General features: G+C 45.1%; 2 protein-coding genes across 3 annotated transcripts; both read left to right on the top strand.

Annotated features, from left to right (window-relative positions):
* The first annotated feature begins 4,100 nt into the window (after window positions 1-4,100).
* On the top strand, window positions 4,101-9,829 carry meak7 (MTOR associated protein, eak-7 homolog). Its single transcript, XM_084476727.1, has 8 exons — window positions 4,101-4,480; window positions 4,624-4,893; window positions 5,123-5,267; window positions 5,553-5,764; window positions 6,418-6,604; window positions 7,009-7,127; window positions 7,965-8,144; window positions 8,509-9,829. Exons 1-8 carry the CDS (start codon window positions 4,340-4,342, stop codon window positions 8,632-8,634), a joined length of 1,380 nt encoding a protein of 459 aa, XP_084332853.1. The 5' UTR covers window positions 4,101-4,339; the 3' UTR covers window positions 8,635-9,829.
* A 422-nt stretch (window positions 9,830-10,251) lies between these two features.
* On the top strand, window positions 10,252-26,855 carry plcg2 (phospholipase C, gamma 2). Of its 2 annotated transcripts, none has more exons than XM_084477069.1 (33): window positions 10,252-10,377; window positions 11,638-11,834; window positions 12,370-12,519; window positions 12,709-12,802; window positions 13,015-13,062; window positions 13,312-13,396; window positions 13,625-13,705; window positions 13,836-13,879; window positions 14,018-14,090; window positions 14,235-14,336; window positions 14,490-14,608; window positions 14,912-14,997; window positions 15,818-15,935; window positions 16,391-16,559; window positions 16,731-16,826; window positions 17,170-17,256; window positions 17,468-17,637; window positions 18,242-18,442; window positions 18,781-18,903; window positions 19,475-19,655; window positions 20,180-20,248; window positions 20,526-20,635; window positions 20,868-20,964; window positions 21,184-21,256; window positions 21,725-21,897; window positions 22,457-22,556; window positions 22,904-23,107; window positions 23,603-23,742; window positions 23,895-24,006; window positions 24,216-24,383; window positions 24,665-24,753; window positions 25,408-25,556; window positions 25,691-26,855. In XM_084477069.1, the coding sequence occupies exons 2-33, from the start codon at window positions 11,648-11,650 to the stop codon at window positions 25,728-25,730; spliced, it is 3,738 nt and encodes a 1,245-aa protein (XP_084333195.1). In that variant the 5' UTR covers window positions 10,252-10,377; window positions 11,638-11,647; the 3' UTR covers window positions 25,731-26,855. The 2 variants fall into 2 exon arrangements, with proteins under 2 accessions (XP_084333195.1, XP_084333194.1); XM_084477068.1 differs by having other exon boundaries at window positions 10,257-10,377; window positions 11,641-11,834.
* The last annotated feature ends 64 nt before the right edge of the window (window positions 26,856-26,919 follow it).

The raw sequence follows: 26,919 nt of genomic DNA on the forward strand, positions 1-26,919 counted from the left end.
CTACAGGCCCGCGACATCTTGTGGAGGGCTAGGTGGGGCCCCTTTATAAAGGGCTGCATACTGGCGAGGAGGGGGGCACTGGGAGCAGTGAAAGGGGGATACAGACAACTAGATAGAGACAGCGGGGGGAGGGGGGGAGAGGAGGGGGCGGAGAGGTTTAGGGGATACAAGCAGGATGGATACAGGATCATGGGGAGGGGGGTCGGGGAAATTGAAATTGGGGCGAGTGAGAATAAAGGCAAATTACGGTGGTGGTGGTGGTGGAAGAGCGTATGTGCCATGGAGTGTGTATGTGTGGGTGAGTGAGTGTGTGTGCGTGTGGGTGTGTGTGTGTGTGTGTGAGAGAGTGTTTGTGTGTGTGTGTGTGAGAGTGTGTGTGTGTGTGTGTGTGTGTGTGTGTTTGTGTGTGTCGAAGAGGGGTTATGGGGGGGGGGATAGGGTGATTATGGGGGGCGGGGGGCTGGTGACGGGGTTGCGGGGGTGTCGCAGGGAATGCATTGCAGTGCGCAAGTGCTTTGAGAACTGCAGGGAGGGTGGGTGCTGAATGAACCACTTCTCTCTGCTCCTGTGTACCAATCCGGCAGCGTTGGCACCACAGAGGTGCTATTGTCAGAGCAACCAACCACGATGGAGGTCCCCTCCATCCACTCACCACAGCCAAAACACCACCGCATTTCCAAAAGTGTAAACATATTGCGGGAAACCACAGCTTTTAGGTTATTGCGTCAGTAGATATAGCCTTTTTTGACCCCTTTGGCCAAAGGTTGAGTTCAATGTTTGGGACTTTAATCAAACTTTAGGTTGAAGACCCAGCAGCAATGAAGGTTAACAACTGCTTTCTTATCTTTGGCTGGTCTGTTTTCTATCTCTAAATGCAAAGATTTGCTGCCTGTTAGTTTTGATCAACTGAGTCTTCTTATCTTGGGAACACACAGAAGCTGGATTGAGGTTGGTACATAAGACTGAACAAACTGCCAACTCGGCTTTTTCCTTGAGAGAATCAGTAATCCGGGAAAAATGTTCAGTAACTAAATGCTGCAATGACCACTGCATAATATGACTCATGAACCTGTAAGAAAAAACCCTGAAATCCTGGGTTGAGCGGTTGACATTTGCTTTAGTTATTCTTTTCAAATGGAACTATAAAAGAGGAATAAAGACCTACTAGGATGAACATTTCCTCTTTTCTGTCACTCCGTCACTCACTAGCAATGACAACGTTGCTTTGTTTGGCTTCCTTGCTTATGTATTACCCATTTATGGAGCTATTTTCACTTCATAAGAATCATAGGATTAATTGTGATGGACTCAAGTCATGTCAATATTGTTATGTTGCGTTGTGATGAATTCACTTCTATTGGGCTCCTGAGGCCCATGCTCGTTGTCTCAGTCTCTACATAATGGGAGGGTCCAGCTTGTGGCCCTCCTCAAAGGCCCTATGTGTCCCTGAAGCCCCAGTGAGTGTCACATGTCAGGGTCCATTCTTTTGAAACCCTGGCCACAGCATTATCCCCTCCTGGATCTCATAAACCTCAAGGCAAAACTTGCCCCATTTCCCTATCCTTTTTATTCTCTCTCTCTCTCTCTCTCTCTCTCTCTCTCTCTCTCTCTCTCTCTCTCTCTCTCTCTCTCTCTAGCTCTCTCTCTCAAACCAGCCAGCCCATACTTCACATGGCTCTCTCTACTCACTGCTTTATATTTCTGTTATTTTTTATGACTCTCTCGTTCCTGTTTGATATGACCACTCTTGGTTTTAATTAAACCATAACTCTCTGGTCTGCATGGATCAGTGCCCCTTCCCCTGTCAAATAGCAATCAATTTATTAATCCCGCTCCATTCACAGCGATGTTAACATTCAGGGTCTGTTTCTGTGGACACAAAAGAAAGGACAGAGTTAAAGGTTAGCACCTTCTATCCGCACCATCTTCGACACTTGGGTACAATCTTAATTTACTCTAAGGGCATATTGTGTAATAACTCTTCAAGTCACCTGACTATCACGCGCTATGGGCATTATGCAGTTAGCTGATAGCATAATGTTAAGACTGGGTTTTTTGAGAGGGCCTTGGCATGTATATGTTTAAGTAGATGGTACACATGCAATCATTTAAACATAGACTTCCATTATAATGGAGTTTTTATTGTTACATTTCGTCTTATTTCATATTTTCAAAACTCCTATCTGGGAAAAAATAAAGAACTATCTTATCTTATTTTTATGTATTTACACTTCGTAAATTGTAACAGGAAAAGGCAGCTATAGTGGAAATTGTTGTACTTCTAAACAAAAGTTATTCAAAGGAGGCGTCATCAATTCAAATACTTAGTGAAGTGCATGCAAAGCACTGCAAAATAATGTGTTTGGTTTAAATTGCTTTGAGGTCTGGACGATTATAGAAAGAGGTATCCGACTGAATCTAAAATGTAAAATATACCCACTTATTTCAACCATAGTAAAATCTTGAAGCATTAAAGCTTTGTCATTTGTTATGTCTACAGCTCATTTTGAGGTTTCATTGGATAAGGAAGCTAATGGGTAACTATTTGAGACAGATAAGACCAGTAGAAGTACAAAGTAACAGCAGCGGAAATAAAGGAGGAAGAAAAAACTGTTTATGCTGACGTTTTTGCATTAATTATTGTCTAACACATTATTCTGCTTTCATATATCTGCCAAACACTAGTTATCAAGATTGTGGTGAAGGGACTAATAGTCTCTGATCATTGCATATATGATCCTATTTAATAAATGATAGACTGAGACAGTATAACAGATGTGTGAAGAAGGGAACAATGGATGGACAAAATACCGTGCTATATCATCGAGTGACGGTATGGTTCAATCAAATAAATAGATTGTCATTCAAAAAGTCAAAACTAATTTTGTTTTTTTGTATTCAGTGTACGTGTGTGAACTTATCCAATGCATTTCCTGTGGCCAATCAGCTGTGATGTCTTTACCATATAAGGTGTCATCGATGAGAGTGTGTGTGTGTGTGTGTGTGTGTGTGTGTGTGTGTGTGTGTGTGTGTGTGTTTGTTTGAAGGGATACATTAAGTAACCCAGAAGAGAGGCAGGCACAGGGAGTCAAGTCTGAACTTGTAGATAGAGTTGATCCAGAGAGGAGTGATGTGGCAGCTGTGTGTATGTGTATGTCTGTGCTGTATGTCTGTTTCTGGGTGCTTGTGTCTGTCTATCTATCCATCTATCCACTTATCTATCTATGTGTTTTCAGGTAATACAATTATGTTTAAGGTTGCCTGTAAGGAAAAATATCTGATAATTGGGTGAATTAAAAGTAGATTGCTATTATATTATAGCCCAACACTATTATTCTCATTTAATCCGATTATTTATAACATATCGCTGGTGTGGTCTGCTAACCCCCTGTAGCAACATGGGGGCATCAGTTTAATTAGGTTGGTGGATGCACTGAAGTACCAGCTGACTCGCAGATCTGACGTCACCCTCGAATTGAACTGCATGGGAGCTGTTGCAGCGACGCAAACGACTTCATTACAATAGCAACACACCCAGCTCAACTAACTCGCATAGTGTTCTCATGCCCTTAAAAGGCGTTGTTCATCGCTTAGTGTTTCTGTAAAAGAAGCCCATTCTTGGTTTTTCGCTCTCGTGCGCACTCTTCTGGTGAATACTCGGTTCTTTGTAGAGGGCGTGACCTACCGCAAGCTATTATAGTACCTTGATAATAAATAAATTCCTACTTTATTCTAATATTATTCTAATAGCTATGCTAGTTATACATTATATAGCATGCATACATTTTTAAGCATTTACCAGTTAGAATAGAAACACAGTTTCAATTTTGTTACATTTAACTTCCCAATATAACTACTGATTTGATTGGAAAACACAAGAGTAGAGGGAAGGTTTTGGTATTTTTAGAAAAATGTCGGTAAAATGTTACTGTAGTGTCAACATTTGTGATGGAATTACCAGCAATTTTACTATTGGTTGTAGTCACGCTTTATCCCGCCTCCAATGACGCGAACCAATAATAAATGTCACAGCTGGGCATTTTAATCATATGATTGGTCTACTTGTATTTCAATATGCACTCCAGGAAGTTTACGTTTAGCTGTCAATATCATGGTGAATTTGTTCGTTTGAAAGATAGCTATACAAACACATATTTGCAACTTAACTAAAACCTGATACATAAATATCAGATATTATATAACGTGTCTAAGATGGCAATCACACACATCTTTTTAAACAGGATCAATACAAAGGTGACAGCGAGTTGCCTATCCTAGTCAGGTCTCCAAATGACCACAGGCAGGTTTTAGGTTCGACGCCCGGCTGCTGTGTAGAGCTATGGGCAACACGGAAAGTGTTGTCGTACAGAAACGGCTGGCCCGGTTCCGTCCTGAAGAACGGCCCTTGATCGAGGGGGTGTTTGAACGGCTCCAAGGTGATGGAGGCTCAGGAAAGGTTGTAACACTGGAGAGCTTCAAGGTATGCAGGGCGACACACTGTATTGTTGAATACCAACGTTAGATAATTTAGATGCTGACTGTTCTCCCACTGTTTTGGACTGCTTTGTCACGATGGCATAGGCTAGTTACCCTATTTCTAAACCCCATATTTGTTCCCAACAGTCCTCCATGGATACCTTAGCCTCAGACTCCATGATAAGGAGGGTATATCGGGCTGCATGTTGTGTTGAGTCTGGAGCTGGACCAGAACCAGTGACAGGCTCGGGGAAGGCCACCACTGCAGCTACATCTGGCGTGAGCCGTGAACAACTCGTCGTCTTCCTAGCTGACGTTCTGCGTGGCACCGCAGAAGAACGCGCACCCCTTGTACTGGCCATGTCGCAGGAGGGGGCGGGGAACTCAGAGGTGGTCACACGCGAACAGGTGTCGCAGGTAAAAAAAAAATGAATACCTTCTTTATCATTGGATTGGTGTGTGATACAGGTATAATGTTATTTACTTTAGCTGTCACAATCTACTGACCCTTTAGGTCATATGGTTAATAGCCATTTTATAGGCTCTATTATTCCACACAAATCCTGTTTTATTCTTTCCTATATTTGATTTTCTTTGTCGCCCTCCCCACACCCCCCCCAACCTCCCCCTTTTCTCTTCTCTGCAGTTTCTACAGGACGTCGTTTCTTCTGTGGTGAAGATCCTGGTCCACCGGGAGCGCCTGCAGGGCTGGAAGCTGGACAGGATGGGAGACGTCTCCATGGGGGTCAAGCTGCTGGCTGAGCAGATGTGTTCTGAACTGAAGGCCTCAGGTACGGCGTGCTCTTATGTTACTCTTACGGTTCACCGGCCCTCTTCTCTAATTCTACTCACAGACGACCCGGTCCACATCCATGCCCCCCAGTGTCCAAAATTAACTTTTAGAAATGTGTATTTTTCTTGCCAGAGTGGAAAAACCTGCCATGCATAGTGACAATGTAAATGTTTACGTTGCCAAATGTGCAAACGTATTTCCAATGTATTATTTCCCATTGGCCGGTGGCGGGTGTTCATTTTGGACTCTCTTGCCCACACCATCACTCTCTCCATGGCCCCAGAGCAGGGAACCTGTGACGTGAGCAGCCTGGAGGACTGGGTGTTCCGCGTGTCCCATGTAGCGGCGTACCTGGAGCTGCTGGTGAGCGAGGGCCTGGCCGTGGTGCTGTCCAACAGGCCACCACTCACCCTGCTGCCCCCCTGCTTGGAGACCCCCTGGAGCAAGCTCAAGTGTCTGCTGGACCTGCCCACCCTCATGTTCCTGGCTCCACAGGTCTGGCACATTAATGTCCTCCTGAAGTCAAGCTCCCAGAAACAATGTGCGACTCAATGAGTTACAATCACAAAAAAACGAACAAGCGCTCCTTTTAAATCAAAATCTTCTCATGAACGTATAATGTTTATGTATCTGTCATTTAGAACCATGCACAAACATGTATCTAAATGATTTCAACAGATGTGAACACAATACATGCTATTTTGGCAAAGCAGTTACTGCATCTTTAGGATAACATAGTCCTTCATAAGCCTTTTAGAACAATCTCTGACACAAAGGGCTTTCAAATTAAGCCAGAATAATAGGTTATCAATGTGGAGACAGAATAGTGCCCATTGTAGGTGCTTTTGGCAGTGGACAGGGGTCAGCTGTGCACTCTGACCGGTCTGCAGCTACACAGCTCCATACACAGCAAGCTGCGATGTGTGTTCAGAAAGCTTTCTATCATAGCCAGCGTTTAATTTTTTAGCCATTTGTGCTACATAGCTCTTCAGTGGCATCGGTCCAGACGGGCTACATTTGTATTTTATGTAACCATTTTCCCTGTGAAAAAACTATATATTGTGTGTGTGTGAATGAATGAATGAATGAATGAATGAATGAATACCGGTAGACACTGATATTTCTGTCGTTGTGGTCTTACATGGCAGTTGCCAGATAGCTACAGCGCCCCCTGGAGGCTCCTGTTCACCACACAGCTTCATGGAGAGAGCTTTTCCAGGATGGTGACGGGCCTGACCAAACGGGGGCCCACCCTGCTGCTCATCAGAGACACCCGAGGCCACGTGTTCGGGGCGTTCGCCTCCCATGCCTGGGAGGTGAAACCACAGTTCCAGGGTGAGCCATATGGATCATAGCATAGCATTGGAAAATGTTTGTATAGCCAAATGCACAGAAGTTTGTTTTGTGGTCTGTGTAAGAGCCAAATGCCTGTTTGGATACAATTCAGCACTTCATCAGCTCCTTTCACAATGAGAATGAAGGCACCACAACAATAGAACAGAGCAGTGAGCAGAGGTGAGGAGATATGGACTGCCGGGTGTCCAGTAAGTGCTACACGTCAGTGGCGAGCTGATGTTGCTAGTTTTAGATCACATTTATTACAAATTAAGGTTGTAAAAAGAACCACAAAAAAGTGATTTGTTCATGGTTTCATTCAATTCCATTCCTTGTGAAACATGTCACAGGAAAAGATTGTGTCTTAAAAGCGTCTGTCTGTCTGTTTGTCTGTCTGTCTGCAGGTGACTCTAGATGCTTCCTCTTCTCGGTGTACCCGAAGCTACGCGTGTACACTGCTACAGGATACAATCAGCACTTCATGTACCTCAACCAGAACCAGCAGACAATGCCCAACGGACTGGTGAGAATACAGCGTCTTCTTTTCCAACTGAGAACAACCAGAGAGTCATTGCAGCAGAGTCTCTCCTCTCTGGTGCAATTATTGTTTTTCCTGGCAGCTCTTCTCTTACATAAGTGTAGGCTCTAAATATTGAACCAGCAATCCATTCTTTAAAGTTCTGCCAAACATATGAATGGCTGGATTATAAGTAGCCATAAAGAGGGCTAGAACTTTCAAATTGCACATACAATATGGATTGCGTGAATCATGGCATTTCTTTCGCCTGCTGTGGTAACAGCCACTACTCATGCTAGATGTATTGATGAGCACTTAAGTGTGGCAAAAAGTGCTTTGTAAGGCTAGTAAGAGCACAATGTATAGTCTCATAACGTATAATGATGAGATGCTTTTAACTGTATTGATCATGGACTTATGCAGTGAAAATAGTTCTGTTTATACATTACTTCATGTAAAGTATAAATGTATAGTAATGAGACACCATCAAGTGTATTTCCTGTGAACGTATGTATTGAAATAGCTCTCTGTAGACTAAATGTATATTGATGAGTTATATAAAAATGCATCATCATACTAGTTAGCATACAAAATCTGTTAATCCATCTAATGATTTTCTCACTTTTATGGCCCACCTGTTTATTAAAAAAAGAATTACAGTGCTGTTGATCTGCCCTCATGTTACAGTGAAGGGCTCCTGAACCATCATCATAAACATAAACCCCAGTTGAAAATCTTAAGGCTTTATTGAATCTGTGACCCATCCATCCAGTCCTACTTCACGTTCTGATTCGTATGCCTCTGATTGGCTGATGCTGAGCGTGTCCCTCCTCTCTGTGCCAGGGTATGGGTGGGCAGCATGGCTACTTTGGCTTGTGGCTGGATAGCGACTTTGGCCGTGGCCACAGCCGTGCGCGTCCCAAGTGCACCACCTACGGCAGCCCCCAGCTGTCGGGGGACGAAGACTTCACCCTGGACTATGCAGAGGTGTGGGCTGTGGGTAAACCACCCGAACCGGAGGAGGTCAGAAGTGAAATAGTTTTATCCTAATGTTCGAGAGACTTTGTTGTTGTCTTTGCTGTGTTGGATAATGCATGATGGCTGTCGGCAAGTGTCAAATGAGCCAAAAAGACATTCAGATTTAAAACATGACACTGGATGCATATAGATATAAAAAAAATAAACATACTTACTTACTCCATTTGTGCTCTCGACAAAATTTACCTCTCTGGTGTCGGCTGACTTCATACTCTCTCTTTAGTATTGCTCTTTACAAGCTGTAAACCGTATCAAAGTCATCAGTAAAATACTAATATGACTAATTACATTCATTGTATTTGCTAAAACTCTTGTTTTAATGTGCACTCTGTGTTGTATTTTCTCCCAGGGCGAGGAAGGGCGGGGCAAGAGAAGCGTCCTAGACATGGATCCTGAGGTCCAGGCCATGATGGAGATGGCGGGGAAGACGCTCCACAGCCAGGGCCTCAGAGAACCAGAAGAGGATGAGGACTAGCCCCGACAAGGAGAACCTGCAGAGAGCCAGCCGGACCTGGACTGAGACCATCAGTGAACCAGCCGGACCTGGATCATCCCAAAGGACAAACCTCTGGCATTCCTCCAGAGGCCATTTGAAAAGAGGAAGCCGGTAGTGTTCAGTTGTTAAAAAGGCCCCTCTTTTCAAAATACATCCACTGGTGATGACACAAGGGGGTTTGGCTTGTAATGACCAATCAGCCTCACACCTGGTGGTGAATGGGGGGCGCTTCACAGCATTAACAGCATCTGCTCTAGTTATGAAATATTCAACCATTTGAAGTTTTTATTGCTGCAATGATACTTTATCCTATTTTGTTTTAAACTATGCTTATGTGTTGTTGGAAGGGTTTTTGTTTTAGGACAGGCTCTAATTAAAGAGAGCTACAGAAGCACATTAAGGTTCACCATAACACACACACACACACACACACACACACACACACACACACACACACACACACACACACACACACACACACACACACAATAGAAGTGTAGAGTGTAAAGAAGGATCCAAGCAGGGAATTTATTCCAGCAGTATGGAATATTTCAATTGCACTTTTAAATCAAAATGTAGCCATATTTAGCCTTGTAAATACATTATTTGAGACTATCAAAAAGTGTTTTCATGAAACCATTAGCACAACAGATATCCACCATTGTAGATTATTTGTGGCATAATAGATGGCTCTGCGAAGAGCCATAGTGTCATTGTTTAGATTCTACAGAGGGATTGTGTGAGTTCAACCTCTGAGCTCTATTGCGGCAAGACTGGGCTGTAAGTGTGTATTTCATTAGTTCTTGCACCAAGCGGGGTTGCTTCACTTGCCCTAAATGTAGCACTGAACTTGATCGAAGGCAGAACGTTGAGGAATGATTTGTATCCCGACTGGTGGTACCTTGGGTAGAGAAGAAAAGGCAGCACTCATTACAAAACACAAATACACAATTTTAACTGGTTTTAAAATGTGCCTGTGTTATTATGCAGTGAAGTTTGAGGTTTATTCCAATAAAGTTGCATCCAAATAAAGGTCTAAATTTAAGTTTTTATTCATTTCAAACTTAATTGCACAACCCGAGGACATTTTGTATGCTCTCCAGTCTAGTTACTTCTCGACTGAATATGCAAATTACATATACAATCTATTTTTTTTTTTTATAGGGCATCATGTGCTGAAATGTTCCCTAGACTTTAGGATTTACAGAGTCTGTACATTCTCCAAAAAATAGGCATCACTTTATATTATTATGCAATAAATGCAATCTATTTCCTATAATTGTATTTTGTGTAGTGTGTTTGGTGACTAAGGGGTATGAGGCGCAGCTCATATTATGAAGTCAAAACATCAGCAGCGGGTCTACGTTCACTGATGGAGATAGGCTACAGCTACCAGGTTTTGCATAGACTCCGTGCGGCATTGGAGTCTATTATGTTTCTATGGTCTACAGAAAGTTGCAGTATCCAATGCCAGGCGCTGTTTGGTCCGAGAGAGAACTTTAGTTTGCATAGATACCGTCCATGCTTCCGGATCTCTTGATGCTGCTATGTCCAAAATGCAAGTTCACTTTTACTTCCTTGTACACATTAATAGAGGAACTGGCCTTTTAGTGACTGATCTAGTTTCTATGCGAAATTCGATTATTCGCGACACACGCATACATATAAGAAATATGGTTTAATGCAAACTATTGATTAGCCCAAGAAAGTGTCTTTATCGGGGTAAGTGTGTTTTTAATTTATTTTGCGATTTGACTGCGTGTGACACTGCCCATGGTTTGTCAATTTAAGCGACAGGAGGAAATCCGCTTTCTAACTAGCTGGCTATCAGCCTCAGCAGAAAAAAAATTATGTGTCAAATACTTGTTTGATAGACGATCAAGCCTCTCCCATTTATTTGTTCTGTACACAATAAGTAAGCCTATCTCGTCGCATGCTGGCCAGTTAAACTAGGCTAATTAAAAAATCGATCAAAAGTTAGGTGACCATATTTATATAGGCAAATAGGCCGAACCATTATTAGCAGATGGATTTAAAAGAAAGATAATATTAAAGATGCATTTTCCGTTCTTAATCAGTTTTATGTCACTTGGTGCAGGAATAGAACACAGAATGAGCGAACATTTCGCCAAAGTTCGGTGCCTTTCGAATTGATGGCGTGAGTTTATTACCAGGGGTACACCACAGGTACATCTGTTACAGGTTCATTATCGTTTTCCTATTTTACAAATTGTTTATCTGAATCTGCGATTAGTATCTCGCCCCTTGAATGATTGAATTGATATAGTAGCTTATAAGGCGGTTTCTAACCCAGAACCGCTAGTCCCTAAGGTAAGCACCTGCATCCTACATCGCTTTTAGTTTCAGTTGAGCAATAATGCAATGGCTGTAGTCATCTCTAATAAGTCACTTATTATTTACAACCAGTAAATTCCCTGCCAACAATAATAAAAAAAAAAGGATATTAACTTTTGATGATTACTTTTTATTTGTTTTTATTTGTTTACCCTAAATACGTTTTATTGTCCATTCTAGCAATGATCCGAAGAGTACTTTTTCATAGGTGGTTCCCAGACAAACAAGGGTTCACTTCACTCTGGGGTTAACTGCACTTTGAGGTTGCCCATGTTGCTTTTAGTTTGAGCTATATATTAACATCTTATTTGTACAAACTACAAACCGAGATGAAAATGCCTTTAGCCTCTTTTGGGATCAGAGACCCATGATACCTTTCCCTGTAGTCCATAGAACAGTTAAATTACAATGCCACTATCTATCTGTTGCCTGGCCCATGACAGCCTGCCCTGGGTCATTTGCATTCGCCACATAGTTGCCTACACAAAACATGCACACACGCACACACACATTCAGAAACACTCCTGACAGGTACTGAAAGAATACAACTCAGATCTCTTATGTATGAGCCTATGCTGTAGTGAGTAAATATATCTGGGGTATAACCGGAGGAGCTGATTGGTCCAGCAGGGTGGACATGGCGCGACCAGCGGCGGGGCAGGGGGAGCTGACGGAGTACAAGAGGAGTCTGATGAAGAGGGACCTGGAGATGGGCATGGTGATGAGCGTGTTCAGGCAGCGCGTGGAGCGGCTCACCGTCCAGGTCGTCACGGAGACGCGGCAGGTGGCGTGGACACGCACCGCCGACAAGACGGACGGAGTCTGTGGGTATCTTTCAGAAAGGGAGGGGGGTTGTTTGTTGTTTGTTTTGTCTCGAGGGAGTGGGAGAGGGGGGGGAAGCAGTTGGTGGTCACCCCTTTGAGGGAATATTTTTGTGCAATCTGCACAAAAAAATTGAGCAATCTGGATGTCTGCTGACTTGATGATTGCTTCTCTCGGTTAGGGAGTATGTGGGGTATTTTGTATCCATCAGGTGTTGCCAATGTAGGATGCTGCCATGTTGGGTAAAGGGTGAGAAAACCAAAGAGGTTTCTATGGGCATAATGGCGACTGGTAGAGCAAGAAAGTCATAAACAGGATGAATGGTGAAACTTTCAACTAGTTGTAAGTGTTATACATTGCAGCATGTCTGGGCGTGAAATGTAACACGTAAGAGAAATCAAGCCCCAAGACGTGTGAACTTGGCTAAAAAAGAGATGTGCATCTTTTCTTGTATCCAATGAGATAACTGGGCCAGTAGCGTCACACTTTTTTATGAGACGACCAATCACAAGTGTGGTGGTCTTCCCCTGGCTCTAGTGGACCTGTTTGAGATCAGGGAGCTCCGGCCCGGGAGGAACTCCAAAGACTTTGAACGCTTCAAAGACGGAAAGGACAAACACGAGGAAAACACCTGCTTCACTATCTTCTACGGCTCCCAGTTTGTCCTCAACACACTGAGTCTCGGGGGTGAGTTCACTGTGTGTGTGTGTGTGTGTGTGTGTGTGTGTGTGTGTGTGTGTGTGTGTGTGTGTGTGTGTGTGTGTGTGTGTGTGTGTGTGTGTGTGTGTATGTGTGTGTGTGTGTGTGTGTGTGTGTGTGTGTGTTTTAAGAGTGCTTGAAGATTAGAGATCGTTATTTCCTTGTGTAATTGTTCAGCGGACACTGTGGAGGATGCAGAGAAATGGCTGACTGGGCTGGAGCTACTGAGACAGGAGACACTTGTAGCCCCGACACCAGCGATTATTGAGAGGTATACAGTGCATGCATACATGCATACATATATATTATAACAAATCAATACACGCACACGCACACACACACACAGACATACTCACCAGAACACATACAGAAGTACTCACAACAACATGCACACATACTCACAAGAGCACATGTTTGGTCCAGAAAATTGGTATTCTTGTAATAATGGATAAGTTGTTGATTATTCTGTTGCTTTTTCTGCAGTTGGTTACGAAAACAGATGTATTCCATTAACCATACCAAGAAGAACAGGTACATTATTATCCTTGTTCTTGTTCTCTGTGAAGGGGCATTATAAATTCAGGGATATTGAAATGAGCATGTATTTGTTTTACATTTCATTTCGATTCCCCACAGTACTCCACTATGTTTGTGCTCCTTTGTATTCCGTTGCCACTTTGCCTTTTCATATTTGCATCAGAGCCCTCCTGCAACATGAGGCTTGATATGTAGACTGAGACAAGTAAACAGATGTCTATCTGCTTCCACTTCCTGCCCCAGTCTCACCTTGAAGGAGCTGAAGGCCCTCCTTCCTCAGATCAACTATAAGGCTTCCAGCACACGCGTACTCAAGGACAAGTTGTCGGTAATCTCTCTTTTTACATTTATTTTTTTACACTGCTTCTCACACTGTATTACATTTTTGCAGAGCAGAATGTTTGTACACATAACCATTCATATTTGTCAGTCAAAAAACAGCAGACTGCTAAGTCCTTTTGGAATTATTTATTTATTGTGGTTTCCCAAAAGGCTTGCAGAGAATTCCAGGAGACATTCTCCATTATAAAATATGTAAAAAATGCTGTGTCCACAGGAAGTGGGAGCCAAGAAAGACTACCTTGATTTCGCACAGTTCCATAAACTGTACAACCTCCTCATGTTCGAACAGAAAGATGTGAGTGCAGCTCATTCCAGCGCAATTTCCATATCCTCTAATTCTATTGGTTGATTGTATTGGACACAGCTCCCAAAATGCACCATCCTTGCCGTACAAATGTTTCTTATTTCTTATTTCTCCTAATCAGATCCTCGAGGAGTTCAAAAGAGAGTCATGTGCATTCATCATGGGGTGAGTGTCCCTGTCTGGGGGACATCAACACTATCTCCCCTCTTGTTCTTAAAGTAATCTCCCAGTAACTCCTGTTCCATCTCTACATACATACGATGCAGTATATTGATCATGTGTTTGGATCACTTGCCCCTGCAGGAACACAGACAGGCCGGACGCATCGACGGTCCTGCTGCACGACTTCCAGAGGTTTCTCCTCTACCAACAGCAGGTAGGTGCATTCTGCTACTCTGCTCTGTATCTGTCCTCATTGACCCAATAGAAAATTGCAAACATTTTAGCAATCACTCATTCACTCACTCACTCACTAACTGACTCACCCTTATGTGTCTCTTGTATGCTTCCATCTGTGTAGGAGTCCTGGGCCAACAATCTTAACCTTGTCAAAGAGCTCATGACTACATTCATCGATGACACAATGAGGAAAACCAACGAACCTGAGTTCAATGTCAGCGAGGTACTGTGTGTGTACTGTGAGATTTAAATGTAGCATTTTTGCAGATGCAAAACATTCATCCATTAGGGAAAATGTATGTATACTGTCCATGTATACCGTTTTTTTTCTCGGTATATCTATTTTAAGAAGCTTCTCTCTCTCTATCCTCTCCAGTTCCTGAACTTCCTGTTTTCCAAGGAGAACTCGATCTGGGATGAGAAGCACTCCGAACTCAGCACTGCGGACATGAACAACCCTCTGGCTCACTACTGGATCAGCTCCTCCCATAACACGTACACACGCACGCACACACACACACACACACACACACACACACACACACACACACACACACACACACACACACACACACACACACACACACACACACACACACACACACACGCACACACGCACACACGCACGCATTTACATGCATGCATACAAACATACACATGTCCACATGCATACTACACATAGAGGAACACACGCAGGGACCACACAAACCCTCGCACACGCATTCCGATGTTGTATTTGGTAGCTGGTTTAACTTGTGTTGTCCCCCGCTCTCCTTCCGGCTCCATGCTGGTCCTCAGCTACCTGACAGGCGACCAGCTGCGCAGCGAGTCCTCCACCGAGGCGTACGTCCGCTGCCTGCGTCTGGGCTGCCGCTGCATTGAGTGTCAGTATCACACGGGAGATCAAATCACCCCAAAAATAAATGATTACATTAAGTAAATGAATAATTCATTATTTAAGTCAATCATTAAATGTGCCATTTTATTTAGATAGAGTTCATGGATTGAGTTAGTACTGCATGAAGGAATTTATTGATAATTGCGTTTTTCATATTTCATGATAAATGTTAGTATTTCAAAATTCAGTTTTTCATAATAATGGTTTTCATTCAATTTGATGGGCGTATTTCCATCAATAATAATGAGACTTCCAATCAACATGTTGTTGATGGGGGTTGGAGGGTGAGGGTTGGTGGGGCTGCAGCCACCAATCAGCTATACCTTTTGGGCCTGTTGTGACCTAGACCTAACCCTAACCCTGAAGAAGTAATGTGTTAAAACACTAGGCTGGTGCTTGTGTGTTGAGCTACGTGTTGATCTTGTTGTTGTTTTTTGAATGGTGTTTTTTAAATATTTATTTTGGGTTTATGTTCACCATGATTTGTAAACTATGTAAGTGGTGTAGCTATTTTCCCCTTCCCATTCTCTTCCCAGTGCTGATGAAACATACTATGTACTACGACTACGTCTCTAGACCTAGTAATATTTCACAAAATAAACCCACAGCAACATAAAATGCGATCATTTATTGAAAACAATCGTTCCTAAGTATTGTACAATGGCTAACGATCCAATCGGAATCAAGAACCGGAACTATCCGTTTCATCATAGAAATGTACTGATGGGTTCATTGTGTGATTTCTTGGTATTTGATAACAATGTTGATCTGTTAATGAATATAACGTTATGTGTTGGTGGGACCAGTGGATTGCTGGGAGGGCCCTGGGGAGCCCATCATCTACCACGGCTGGACGAGGACCACCAAGATCAAGTTTGAAGACGTGGTCAAAGCCATCAATGAGCACGCCTTTGTCACGTCTCAGTGAGTGGCATCGCTCATCACATCCTCCCCCGTCACACGTGTCACTTCCTCTTCAGTCACGCGTGGTTACATAACAGTTTTACCGATTTAACGTATACCGATGCTGATCGCTCTATGTTGGTCACACACACACACACACACACGCGTTCGCACATACAAAAGTATACATTCCATGATCATTAATATTGTCTTTAGAAGCATTAATAACATGTATTCTTCAAACGGACACGCACACGAACGCACGCAGTCCACACACGTGTGCGGACCACAAACACGCACACACACGCGCAGCCCAGACAGATAGACTGACACACATGCAGGCACATACACATATACGCAAATAGACACGTGGAGCCCACACACATGCAGCTGGTGCACTAGCAGTTGCACAGTTCCTGTATTTCCCCGGTGGGTCTTTTATTGTTGCTGGGTGCCTCCCTCCACCCACCCACCAGGTACCCGGTGATCCTGTCCATTGAGCAGCACTGCCCGGTGGAGCAGCAGAAACAGATGGCTCGCATCTTCACCGACGTGTGCGGGGACAAGCTGCTCACCGAGCCCGTGGAGCACATGGCCGAGCAGCTGCCCTCCCCCACCCAGCTCATGGGCAAGATCATCCTCAAGGTGTGTGTGTGTGTGTGTGTGTGTGTGTGTGTGTGTGTGTGTGTGTGTGTGGGTGTGTATGTGTATGTGTATGTGTGTGTGTGTGTGTGTGTTCGTTCTTATACAGGTATGTGTTCTATTCCTATTCTATCACTTAACGGGCATGAAAACACTTATAATTCTGCCCTGTAGCACAAGAAGTTGAACTTGGAGGAAGTGATTTCAAGCAAAGACTTCAGGAAGGGCCAGAAGCAGGGAGACCTGGATATCTGGGACCCGGTGGACCAGGTACAGTACTATAGCAATAAAAGCACTTGCCTTGTTGGAGCAATGCCTCTGCAATCCAGGATTCCCCTAGAGGTTGAATCTGTGCCCCTGTGGGTGTTGTGGTTGTCCCATGGTCTGCATTGATGGCTCTCACTAAGATCCATTAGTGTTATGAACAGATGTTTACATGTTAGGCCTGTAACTCGCCTATCTGGGCCCATTGAACTGGATTGGGTCCCTTGGCATTTATCACATATTTCGGGATGGGTCAAATACATACAGGACATATTCTCCCATTGAGATCCATGGTGTCTGACACAATCATTGAGCCGGTCGTGTCATTTCTACATGTCTGCCTCCCCAGCGATGGAACAAGCACTACTGCGTGATCTCCAACAACAAGCTGTACTATGCTGAGGAGTACGAGTCAGAGGAGGGAGACCCCCAAGAGGTCAGGACCTTTCTTACCCCCTCCTTACTCCATCCGTCCCTCCACCACCACCCATCCATCCATCATCCATCCATCCATCCATCCATCCACCCACCACCACCCATCCATCACCCATTCATCCATCCACCATCGTGTGTGTGTGTGTGTGTGTGTGTGTGTGTGTGTGTGTGTGTGTGTGTGTGTGTGTGTGTGTGTGTGTGTGCACGTGCAGTGCCAGGAGCAGCACTGTTCGGAGCCCTGGTTCCACGGCTTCATGCCGGAGGGGACGCAGGCGGCCGAGAAGCTCCTCTACGAGTTCTGTGCAGAGTCGGGCGACCTGGACGGAACCTTCCTGGTCCGCAAGAGCAACACTAAAGCGACAGGGGTCACCCTCTCCTTCCGGTAACCTCCCGGCCTCACCTTCTCACCACCGTCCTCTCTGGAACCCAAGCCTTCTTGTTCACTAAACAGACCCTAAAGAGGGCTCAAGGCGTGGCAACTTCGATCAAGAGATACACACATGCACACGACCACATTTACAGTGTAAATCTGCGCAGTCCTAATGTATGCTTAGCTCGGTGTGTTTGTGTGTGTGTGTATGTAGGTTTAGAAATAGCTATGGGACTGAGCAAATGTTCTTTACAAACCCTACAAGTTAAGTATGGAGAAAGTGAGAGGAAAAGAGTGGAAGAGAGTGCAAGATTTTGAAACTAAACTACCAACAAAATGTCCCCTCCCTCTACCTCTTCCTATGTTTCTCCGCCGTAGAGAATTCTTGCAATTCACTCACCTGTGATTGACCGGCAAAACGGACCCCCCCCCCCCCCCCCCCCCAAAAAAAAAATCTGGTCTAAAATGTGCCCATACACAACAAATGGCATCCCAGTGCATGACACTCAAATAGCTGACGGATGGCCAGGCCATCAAACTCCACTCATCACGTAACCTCCATTTAAATTGGACTGTCCTGCTCACTGTGTCATTCCACTACCATCACTCCATCCAGGCACGGTGGAAGGGTGCAGCACTGCCGGATCTCGTCTCGCCTGGAGGATGGGCGGGCCTACTACTACCTGACCAACAGCCTGCTGTTCCCCAGCCTGTACGACCTCATCGAGCACTACCGCGCCAGCCCCCTCCGCTGCCAGGACTTTGAGCTGCGGCTCACCGACGCCGTGCCCCAGCCCGACGCTCACCTGCACCAAAGGTGTGGTCCTCATCATCATCATCTTCCTCGTGCCATATATGCAAACGCATGTTCAGTGCATAGCAGCACCTCCGTCACGTTGTTTGTGTCCAGAAGTGCAGAATATCTGTTAAGGCGATTGCTTTTCTTTTAAATGAAAATTGTAAAAGTAATAAGATAAAATTAGAGGGAAATTGCTTTTCTCCAATGCCCCCGATATCATGAGACCTAACGCACCAATTCCTGTGGGTTTGTTCTTTGACTTGCTGAAACAAACCATGCATTTATCAGAGTTCATTCTGTGCATGTTCTTCATCATGTCTATGATTGTCAACTCTGACGTGACGTGTGTGTGTCAGTTGGTTTTACAGTAATCTGAGCAGGGGCCAGGCTGAGGACTACCTGCTGCGGATCCCCAGAGATGGAGCCTTCCTCATAAGGCAGCGGGAGGGAGTAGCGGACACCTTCGCCATCACCTTCAGGTACAGGCTTACCCGCTCACTGGGCTGGTGTTAACACTGTAGAAACCTGTGAAGCGCAAAGGTCAAAGTAACATGATTCATTTGCGATGGCTGCTGATGGCCAATGAGGGTGAGATCAAATCCTGTGTATGGATCTAGGTCAAATTAAAAGGCAAATTCAAAGGATTTGTATAATAATTTGGGTTGGCGTTATCCAGTTTTTATTTTACTCTCCTGACCATTTAATGTATTGTTCAGACCCTGGAAATGTTTTTGATATGTTTGTTGGATAAAGTAAAAATGTGTAGCAAAACTATACTATACAAATATAATTTGTAATCCTATCTCAGAACCGGAATAGCTTGTTCTTTTCTTAATTTGAAAGAAAAGCTTTTTGTGAGTAAGTATATGAGTTCAACTCATCCAATCTATTTATCTATCTATATATATATTTTTTAATAAATTATAAACATTTATTTCATTAAAAAAATGGCTTGACGGGGGTTGATGGGGGGAAAGACATGTCAAAGGTATTCAAAAGTATGAGCTCATCCTTGGGGAACCTTTTGCGTTGCGGTTCCTTGTCCACCAGGGGCGATGGTAAGGTGAAACACTGCCGGATCAACATGGAGGGCGGTGTCTTCCTCCTGGGCAACTCCATTGAGTTTGACAGCCTGGTGGAGCTGGTCAACTACTTCAAGAAGAAGCCCCTGTACCGCAAGATCAAACTACGTTACCCAGTCACCCCCGAGCTGGTCAGCCGCTTCAGCACGGTGGGAGACCGTTCCTCCATAGACCCTTCAACTCTTAAGGCTTAGTTATGGTTCCACGTCGACGCAACGCAAGGGGGTTTACGGACCCATTACACCCTAGCGGACCCTCTGTGCGTCCACCGCAAGGGCCTGACGTGTGCCTCACAAAAATTGTAACCTTGTGTCGAGGTGACGCAGCAGCAAGGGCTGTGATTGGTCCGCTAAAACCCGACGCAGGACCAAAACAGGTTGACGTCTGCGCGGTCACTGCGTCGACGTGGAACCAGAACTGAGCCTTCAGTCTCATGGAGGAGGTTTTATGTCTGTGTGTTTGAAAGGGGAATTGGGGACAGCGTTCGATACCCGGATCCACCCTGAACTTCTTAAGCCTTTCTAAGAGGGTTACAAATGTTTTTTCAGTCATGAGTTTAAAAGAGGAGTTAATAAAACCAAATAGGTGAACTTGTCTAGGTGGGGTACAGGTGCAACCCCCCCCCCCCCCCCAGACCCTGCTGTGTCCCTGACCGTGTGCTGTGTTCCTCCAGGAGAAAGACTGTGCCTCCCTGTATGAAATGAAGACATATGTGGAGCCCAACGAGATCGAGCCAACACTGGTGCGATGTCATTCACTGTCATTCATTCGTTGTCATTATAAGGCTGCACAAAGGAATGCCTTTCTATGTGTGTGTGTGTGTGTGATGTGTTTACAGTTATAGACAGTTAGTCATAGAGAAATTATGGCGACAGTTATAGAGAATCCCAATAAGTGACGTGTGTGTGTGTGTGTGTGTGTGTGTGTGTGTGTGTGTGTGTGTGTGTGTGTGTGTGTGTGTGTGTGTGTGTGTGTGTGTGTGTGTGTGTGTGTGTGTGTGTGTGTGTGTGTGTGTTCAGCCTCTGAATTCAGTGAAGGCCGTGTATGGCTACCAGGCGACCAGGCCTGATGAACACACCTTTGCCAAGGGAGCTTTTATACACAATGTGACCAAGGAGAACGATAGCTGGTAGGATGGCCACACACACCATTTATGAGCAATGGGCAAATAACCCTCAACCTTCTTCTCCTATCTCACATCCACTACCTATCAGTTCCATATCAAGTCAATTGGACTTATTAGCATGGGGTAACCTAACTTATTGATTTAAATTCAAATGTAGATAGTCACGAGTTGGATACAACACACTGTCTACCTGTCTCAGTGGGACCCTCACGCTGCGCTCCACTGCGTCCTGCAGGTGGAAAGGAGACTATGGCGGCAAGCTGCAGCTGTACTTCCCTGCCAACCGCGTGGAGGAACTCTCCAGCAACGCAAAGCAGGAGCCCAAAGCCAAGGTGCACGTCACACATGCATTCACAATCACAACCGTTTTCAGGTTTCACTTGTGTCGTTTTGAATTAGCAGAGATAGTGTCGGTAAGCTGCTTAGTGTCATTGTCCGCCTGTTGACTGAGTGACTACATAGAACACAAAGGGCCTACATAGTGGTGTATGTCTCATAGACTAGAATAGACATTTCATGTGGTGACACAATCGCATGTCATCCAACCACAGGAAATGGACTTCAACCCGTTGGGTGAACTATGCAAGGGCATTGTGGACATCTCCAAATGTAACATCCAAAACTGTGAGTAGTGCGTCCCCATTTCTTTATTATAGCACTTGCCGGACAGCAGTTGTTGTTTTTTACAGTCTCTCTGTCTCTGTTTCTTTCTCTGTTTCGGTCGGTCTGTCTCTCTCTCTCTCTTGCTGTCTCCGTCTCTCCATCTCTCCTTCTCCCTCTCCCTCTCTCTGTCTCTCTCTGTCTCCGTCTCTTCTTTTTTTTTCTCTCTCTCTCTCTCTCTCTCTCTCTCTCTCTCTCTCTCTCTCTCTCTCTCTCTCTGTCTCCGTCTCTTCTTTTTTTTCTCTCTCTCTCTCTCTCTCGCTCTCTCTCTCTCTCTCTCTCTCTCCCTGTGTGTGTGTGTGTGTGTGTGTGTGTGTGTGTGTGTGTGTGTGTGTGTGTGTGTGTGTGTGTGTGTGTGTGTGTGTGTGTGTGTGTGTGTGTGTGTGTGTGTGTGTGTGTGTGTGTGTGTCTGTCTCTATCTCGCACCCCCAGTGACGAACGGCAAGAACCTGAAGCCCCACGTGCTGAGCCTGCAGGAGAACTCCGAGGACAGCCTGGAGTTCGACCTGGCGGCCGACTCGGTGGAGGAGCTGTTTGAGTGGTACCAGGTGGCCTGGGACATCACCCAGCGCGAGATCAACAAGCAGTACCAACGGGAACAGGAGGTCTGCATCCTCAACACCCCGTACTGTACTAAGATACAAATTCAACCCCACCTTAGAAGTAATACTCAGCAGAAAACAAAACATGTTTTGTGACACAAAGGGATACGACAATGCTGGGTATTAACTTACAAGTGCCCGGACTGAGCTGTTTTGAAGGGGCTGTTGGAAAGATTGAAGAGTTGTCGAGAGAGGTTAAGAGATTTTGAAACGAAAGCCATTGAGAAGTCTGCAGCTTTCATGTAGCTGTGATTGACAGGCAAGATGAATACTCTGAACCAGGGAAGAGAGGCCCTGATTGGTGGGAAATAAGTGGTCTAAATGAGCTCATACAGAGGCAGGCACAGTAATCGCAAAGCTTTTCTCACAGCATTTTTTACTGGGAATTTCTAACAAATGACACTCAAATTATAGCTGTTAAACCTATATACAGCTCCTTTTAAATATCACAAAACAACAATGAAACAATGTAAAACAAGGTAATGTCACTTTCCTGTCAGAACCTTGCCTCAATTATCTATCTTACACCAAACGTCACGGGTTTTTCCACATTCAACCACAGATCAAGCAGCAGGAAGTGGCAAAACGTGATGTGGTTGCCATGGAGATGTCCGACCTGGTGGTCTACTGTCAGCCTCGCAGCAAGGAGAAAGACCGCTTCGGTACCACACACACACGCGCACACGCACACACTCACGTACACATGTACACACATACGTACCCGTACACGCACACATGTACACATACATGTACACTGACACTGACACACACACACACACACACACACACACACACACACACACACACACACACACACGTAAACACGTCACAAGTATGCAGACAGTATTTTGCTGGGTGTAGATGTAGTCTAAGTTACAAGCCACTGCGTCATTCCGCTCTGCGATTCATCTTTGCTGCTTGATGTGCAACCACTGCACCGAGTGAGTCAATGCAGAAATCTGCGGTCGACAGAGTGAACCTTTAGACACGTCTCTGTCCCTGCCCACAGACAGCTACACCTACAAGGAGGTCCGCTCCTTTGTGGAGAACAAGACGCCGGGGAAGAGCCAGACGCAGAAGTTCCTGCAGTACAACCGCATGGCGCTGAGTCGGGTTTACCCCAAAGGCCAGCGTGTGGAGTCCTCCAACTATGACCCCCACCCCCTCTGGGCGGCCGGCTGTCACATGGTGGCACTCAACTTCCAGACTGCGGGTGAGTCAGCCATGATGAAGTGTGTTTACATACCTTCCCCTTTGTGGTGTCCAACTGAGACAACCCTTTGGCTTATCTCTCTGGGATGTTTGGAATTGACTTGCATTTCATGTGAGAAATGAAGAGAAATTCAAGTGAAATTCAACAGCACACATTTTTCATTTTTTTTAAAATTGAACCTCAGGCCTGAAGGCCGTTGGTGTAGCCATGGCAACACAAAGCAACGGAGCTCATGGGACACGTAGAAAGAAATGGGTTGACCCAATTTAGATATTTCCCCATGGCCAGCCTCTGAACATCCTTACGACATTTCACCCATTTTCATTTAGACTTTAGGATTCACTTTTTTTGGGGGGATTTTTTTTACCATATGTCAAATGTTTCTGCATGTATGTGTGTGTGTTTGCACGTGTGTGTTTTTTGCACGTGTGTTTGCATGCGTGTGCGTGCGTTTTTTCACGTGTGTGTGTGTGTGTCTCATGTGTGCCTGCCCAGATAAGTACACCCAGCTGAACAGCGCCCTCTTCAGTCTGAATGCGAGCACGGGGTACGTGCTGCAGCCTGAGATGATGCGCTTCGACACCTACGACCCCTGCTCTGAGAAGAGGCAGGTCAAGATGAACGTCGTCGTCAGGGTGGGTCGCTTTTCCCTCACTCATCTCTGGGGTCTCCAACAGTGGTAGAGACATGGTTAGGTTTGTGGAGGCAGGGTGTCGTCTAAACAGTAATTGACTACACTCTCCTCCTCCTCCTCCTCCTCCTCCTCCTCCTCCTCCTCCTCCTCCAGGTGATCGCTGCCCGCCACCTCCCCAAGCTGGGCCGGAGCATCGTGAGCCCCTTCGTGGAGGTGGAGCTGTGTGGACACACGGAGGACAACAAGTTCAAGACGGCCGTCTTCCGTAAGCTCACGAGCCAGGGAGGGGCAGCTCAGACTAGCGGGGAGGAAATCAGAAATCAGAAAAAGCTGTTGAATGGGATGTGAAATTATTATCAATATTATTGTTATTATTGATTGATTTTGGCAAGGGGGGGGGGGTGTGGTCGAGACTTCAGACATGACGGCTGGGGGAAAGCAACACGCAACACGCAGTAACAGAGCTTTCCCCAGGGGAGAACGGTCTGAACCCGGTGTGGAAGACCCCGGCGGAGGCCGCGGCGCTCCCGGTGTACGAGCCCGACCTCTCCTTCCTGCGCTTCGTGGTCAACGAGGAGGACATGTTCTCCGACCCCAACTTCCTGGCCCAGGCCACCTTTCCCCTCAGAGGCATCCGCACAGGTGTGAGGCTACGCAGACAGACAGACAGACAGACAGACAGACTCAGTCAGTAGGTTGAACAGTACAGTGGGTGCACCCATGGGCACACACAAAATAGTCAAGTTGGGATGAGACAGAGAAAACCAGAAGTATCTCCAACTGAGAACACACACGCCAACACAATACATAGCACTAAGACCTAATATTTAACTCTGATAAGACGGTACGAGTCTAAGAAGTAATGTCCAGTTTAAGGGGACGGACCGGGAGGTACACTAAACAGTTTTGCGTGCATTTCTTAGGTTATCGATCGGTACCCTTGAAGAATGGGTACAGTGAAGACTTGGAGCTGGCCTCACTGTTGATCTACATTAACATTGAGCAAGTGGGGGTAAGAAAAAAGTTATATCTCTCTCTCTGTCTCTCTGTCTCTCTCTCTCTCTCTCTCTCTCTCTTACAACACACTGCTATCTTCCAGCTCAAACATCACCACTCCCTCCCAATTTACAGTGTGCTGCTAATCAATGACCCGCGATCTGCCCCCCTTTGTTCTGAGGGGTCGCATGCCTTTCATCTCCTGTATATCACACCCCCTTTGATGTTGTCCTACGAGAATCACGTGCCCCCGTTGATTCCCGGTCGCCTGTCCCGGGATCAAGCTTCATTCAACCAAGAACCTCGGGACCAGGGGTGTAGTGGGCGGGGGACACGGGTGGGGGGGGGGGGGCGATGTCCGCCCACTTTTTTCAGCATGTTACAAATATATATATATATATATTTAAAAAATATGTATTATAATAACTATAGAACAAACACTAAAAAACACTGACTAGCAAAAAACGAGTAGAACACAACGTCTCTCCTGTAATATGAATAAAATCTAAAACAAATAGAATGTTTATGTGAGCGTCTTCATAATCCAGAGATACGTTCTATTCCAACTGGAAGAAGGAGACAAGTGCTCGAGACATCCTCAATGAGACACAAACCGTAGAAGTGTTTGAAGAGTTGGTTGTGTTGTGTTGCACCCCCCCCCCCACCCCAGAAAGCAGAGGAGGAGCTCTACTCGTCGTCCTGCCAGCTGCAGAAGAAGCCGTCATCGATGACGTCCAGCAGCGAGCCCTTCCTGTACGACAGCCACAGCAGCACCCAGCGCTACGGCCTGGCCAGGCAGAGCAGCGCCGAGAAGCAGAAGTGAGAGAGACACTCTCGAACGCGCACACAAGCACACACGCACGCACACTTGCTCGCTCTCGCTCACTCTGTCTGTTGTCTGTTGCGGTTGATATTTGACCCTTCCTGCTGTGTTTTGTGTTTGTGTGTTACAGGGTCAAGGAGAAGAAAATCAACAACAGCAAGTTCTACTAATAATGAAGTTTCACCTATGACCTCAACACACACACACACACACACACACACACACAGACACACACACACACACACACACACACACACACACACACACACACACACACACACACTTGTTCTCCTCCCTCCTCCTCCTCGCAGCTTCATCCAATCGCAGACCCAGGGAACAGTGTGCTGGGAGTCCAATTGGCCATGGTTTGAGATTTTAATATATATATCTATTTGCAGAACGTAGTAACAGCATCATAGTCATTATACTCTATAACCACCGTCATTTACATGGATCACCACCCCACCTCTTTATCATGCTCCCTGTTTAGTTCCATCAATCCGTTTGTACATTTACATTAGGACCAGACAGACGTTTCATGTTAGCATGTATTATCTATTGTGCTTATATTGAATTATGAATTTTGTCAATAGCCAAACCTTTTGCTTGCTCCATGTCTTTCCTCTCATTTTTGTATCCATATGAATTGTATTTGCGTTTTTAAGTCTTTGGAAATTTGAAGGAATTGAATTGAAGGAAGTGTGTGTGTGTGTGTGTGTAGTTGCTTGGGTGACATTTTAGAAGGCAAGTGTAGTCTAGCCACCTCTGAAAGTAACGTGCCACTAGACCCAGGATAGTCTCATGGTTAGGGGTTTTGGATCACTGCTGAAAGGTCCCCACCTGTTAGATGCCTAGCCTCCTACAGAGTCCTCCCTGTAAGTCATTTTGGGGAAAAGCATTAGCAAAATTATTCATTAGTATGAGCGTCCAGTACCGATCTATAATTCTTAATATAATTTATGGCATGTACCATGATCTTTGGAATACGATATATTGTATAGAAGAGATTCGTAAAAGTATGCTGCTACTATTAGTTATAAGCCCTTGAACCTGCAGAAACAATCGGTAAATTGTAGAATTGCTCAATTTTTCAAACTTCATGTACTGTGAAATACCAAATACCAAAGATTGATACTGTAAATGACATCAGGTTAAGGATGAAGACTTTGTTAGATATCCCTTGGTTGAATATGATTCACATGCAAAACCCGTTGAATTTGCAGTCATAGTGTGTTTTTAATGCTCCCATGATGACCTTACGATGGACTGAGTCAATAAAATGTTTCATGATGCTGTTCTTTAAAAAGACATTCAGACCTTTGAATTTTGATGAATGGGATAAGGGACCAGTTTTTTAAC

This window comes from Micromesistius poutassou (assembly GCF_964030765.1).
Source record: "Micromesistius poutassou genome assembly, chromosome: 13".
Classification (NCBI taxonomy): Eukaryota; Metazoa; Chordata; class Actinopteri; order Gadiformes; family Gadidae; genus Micromesistius; species Micromesistius poutassou.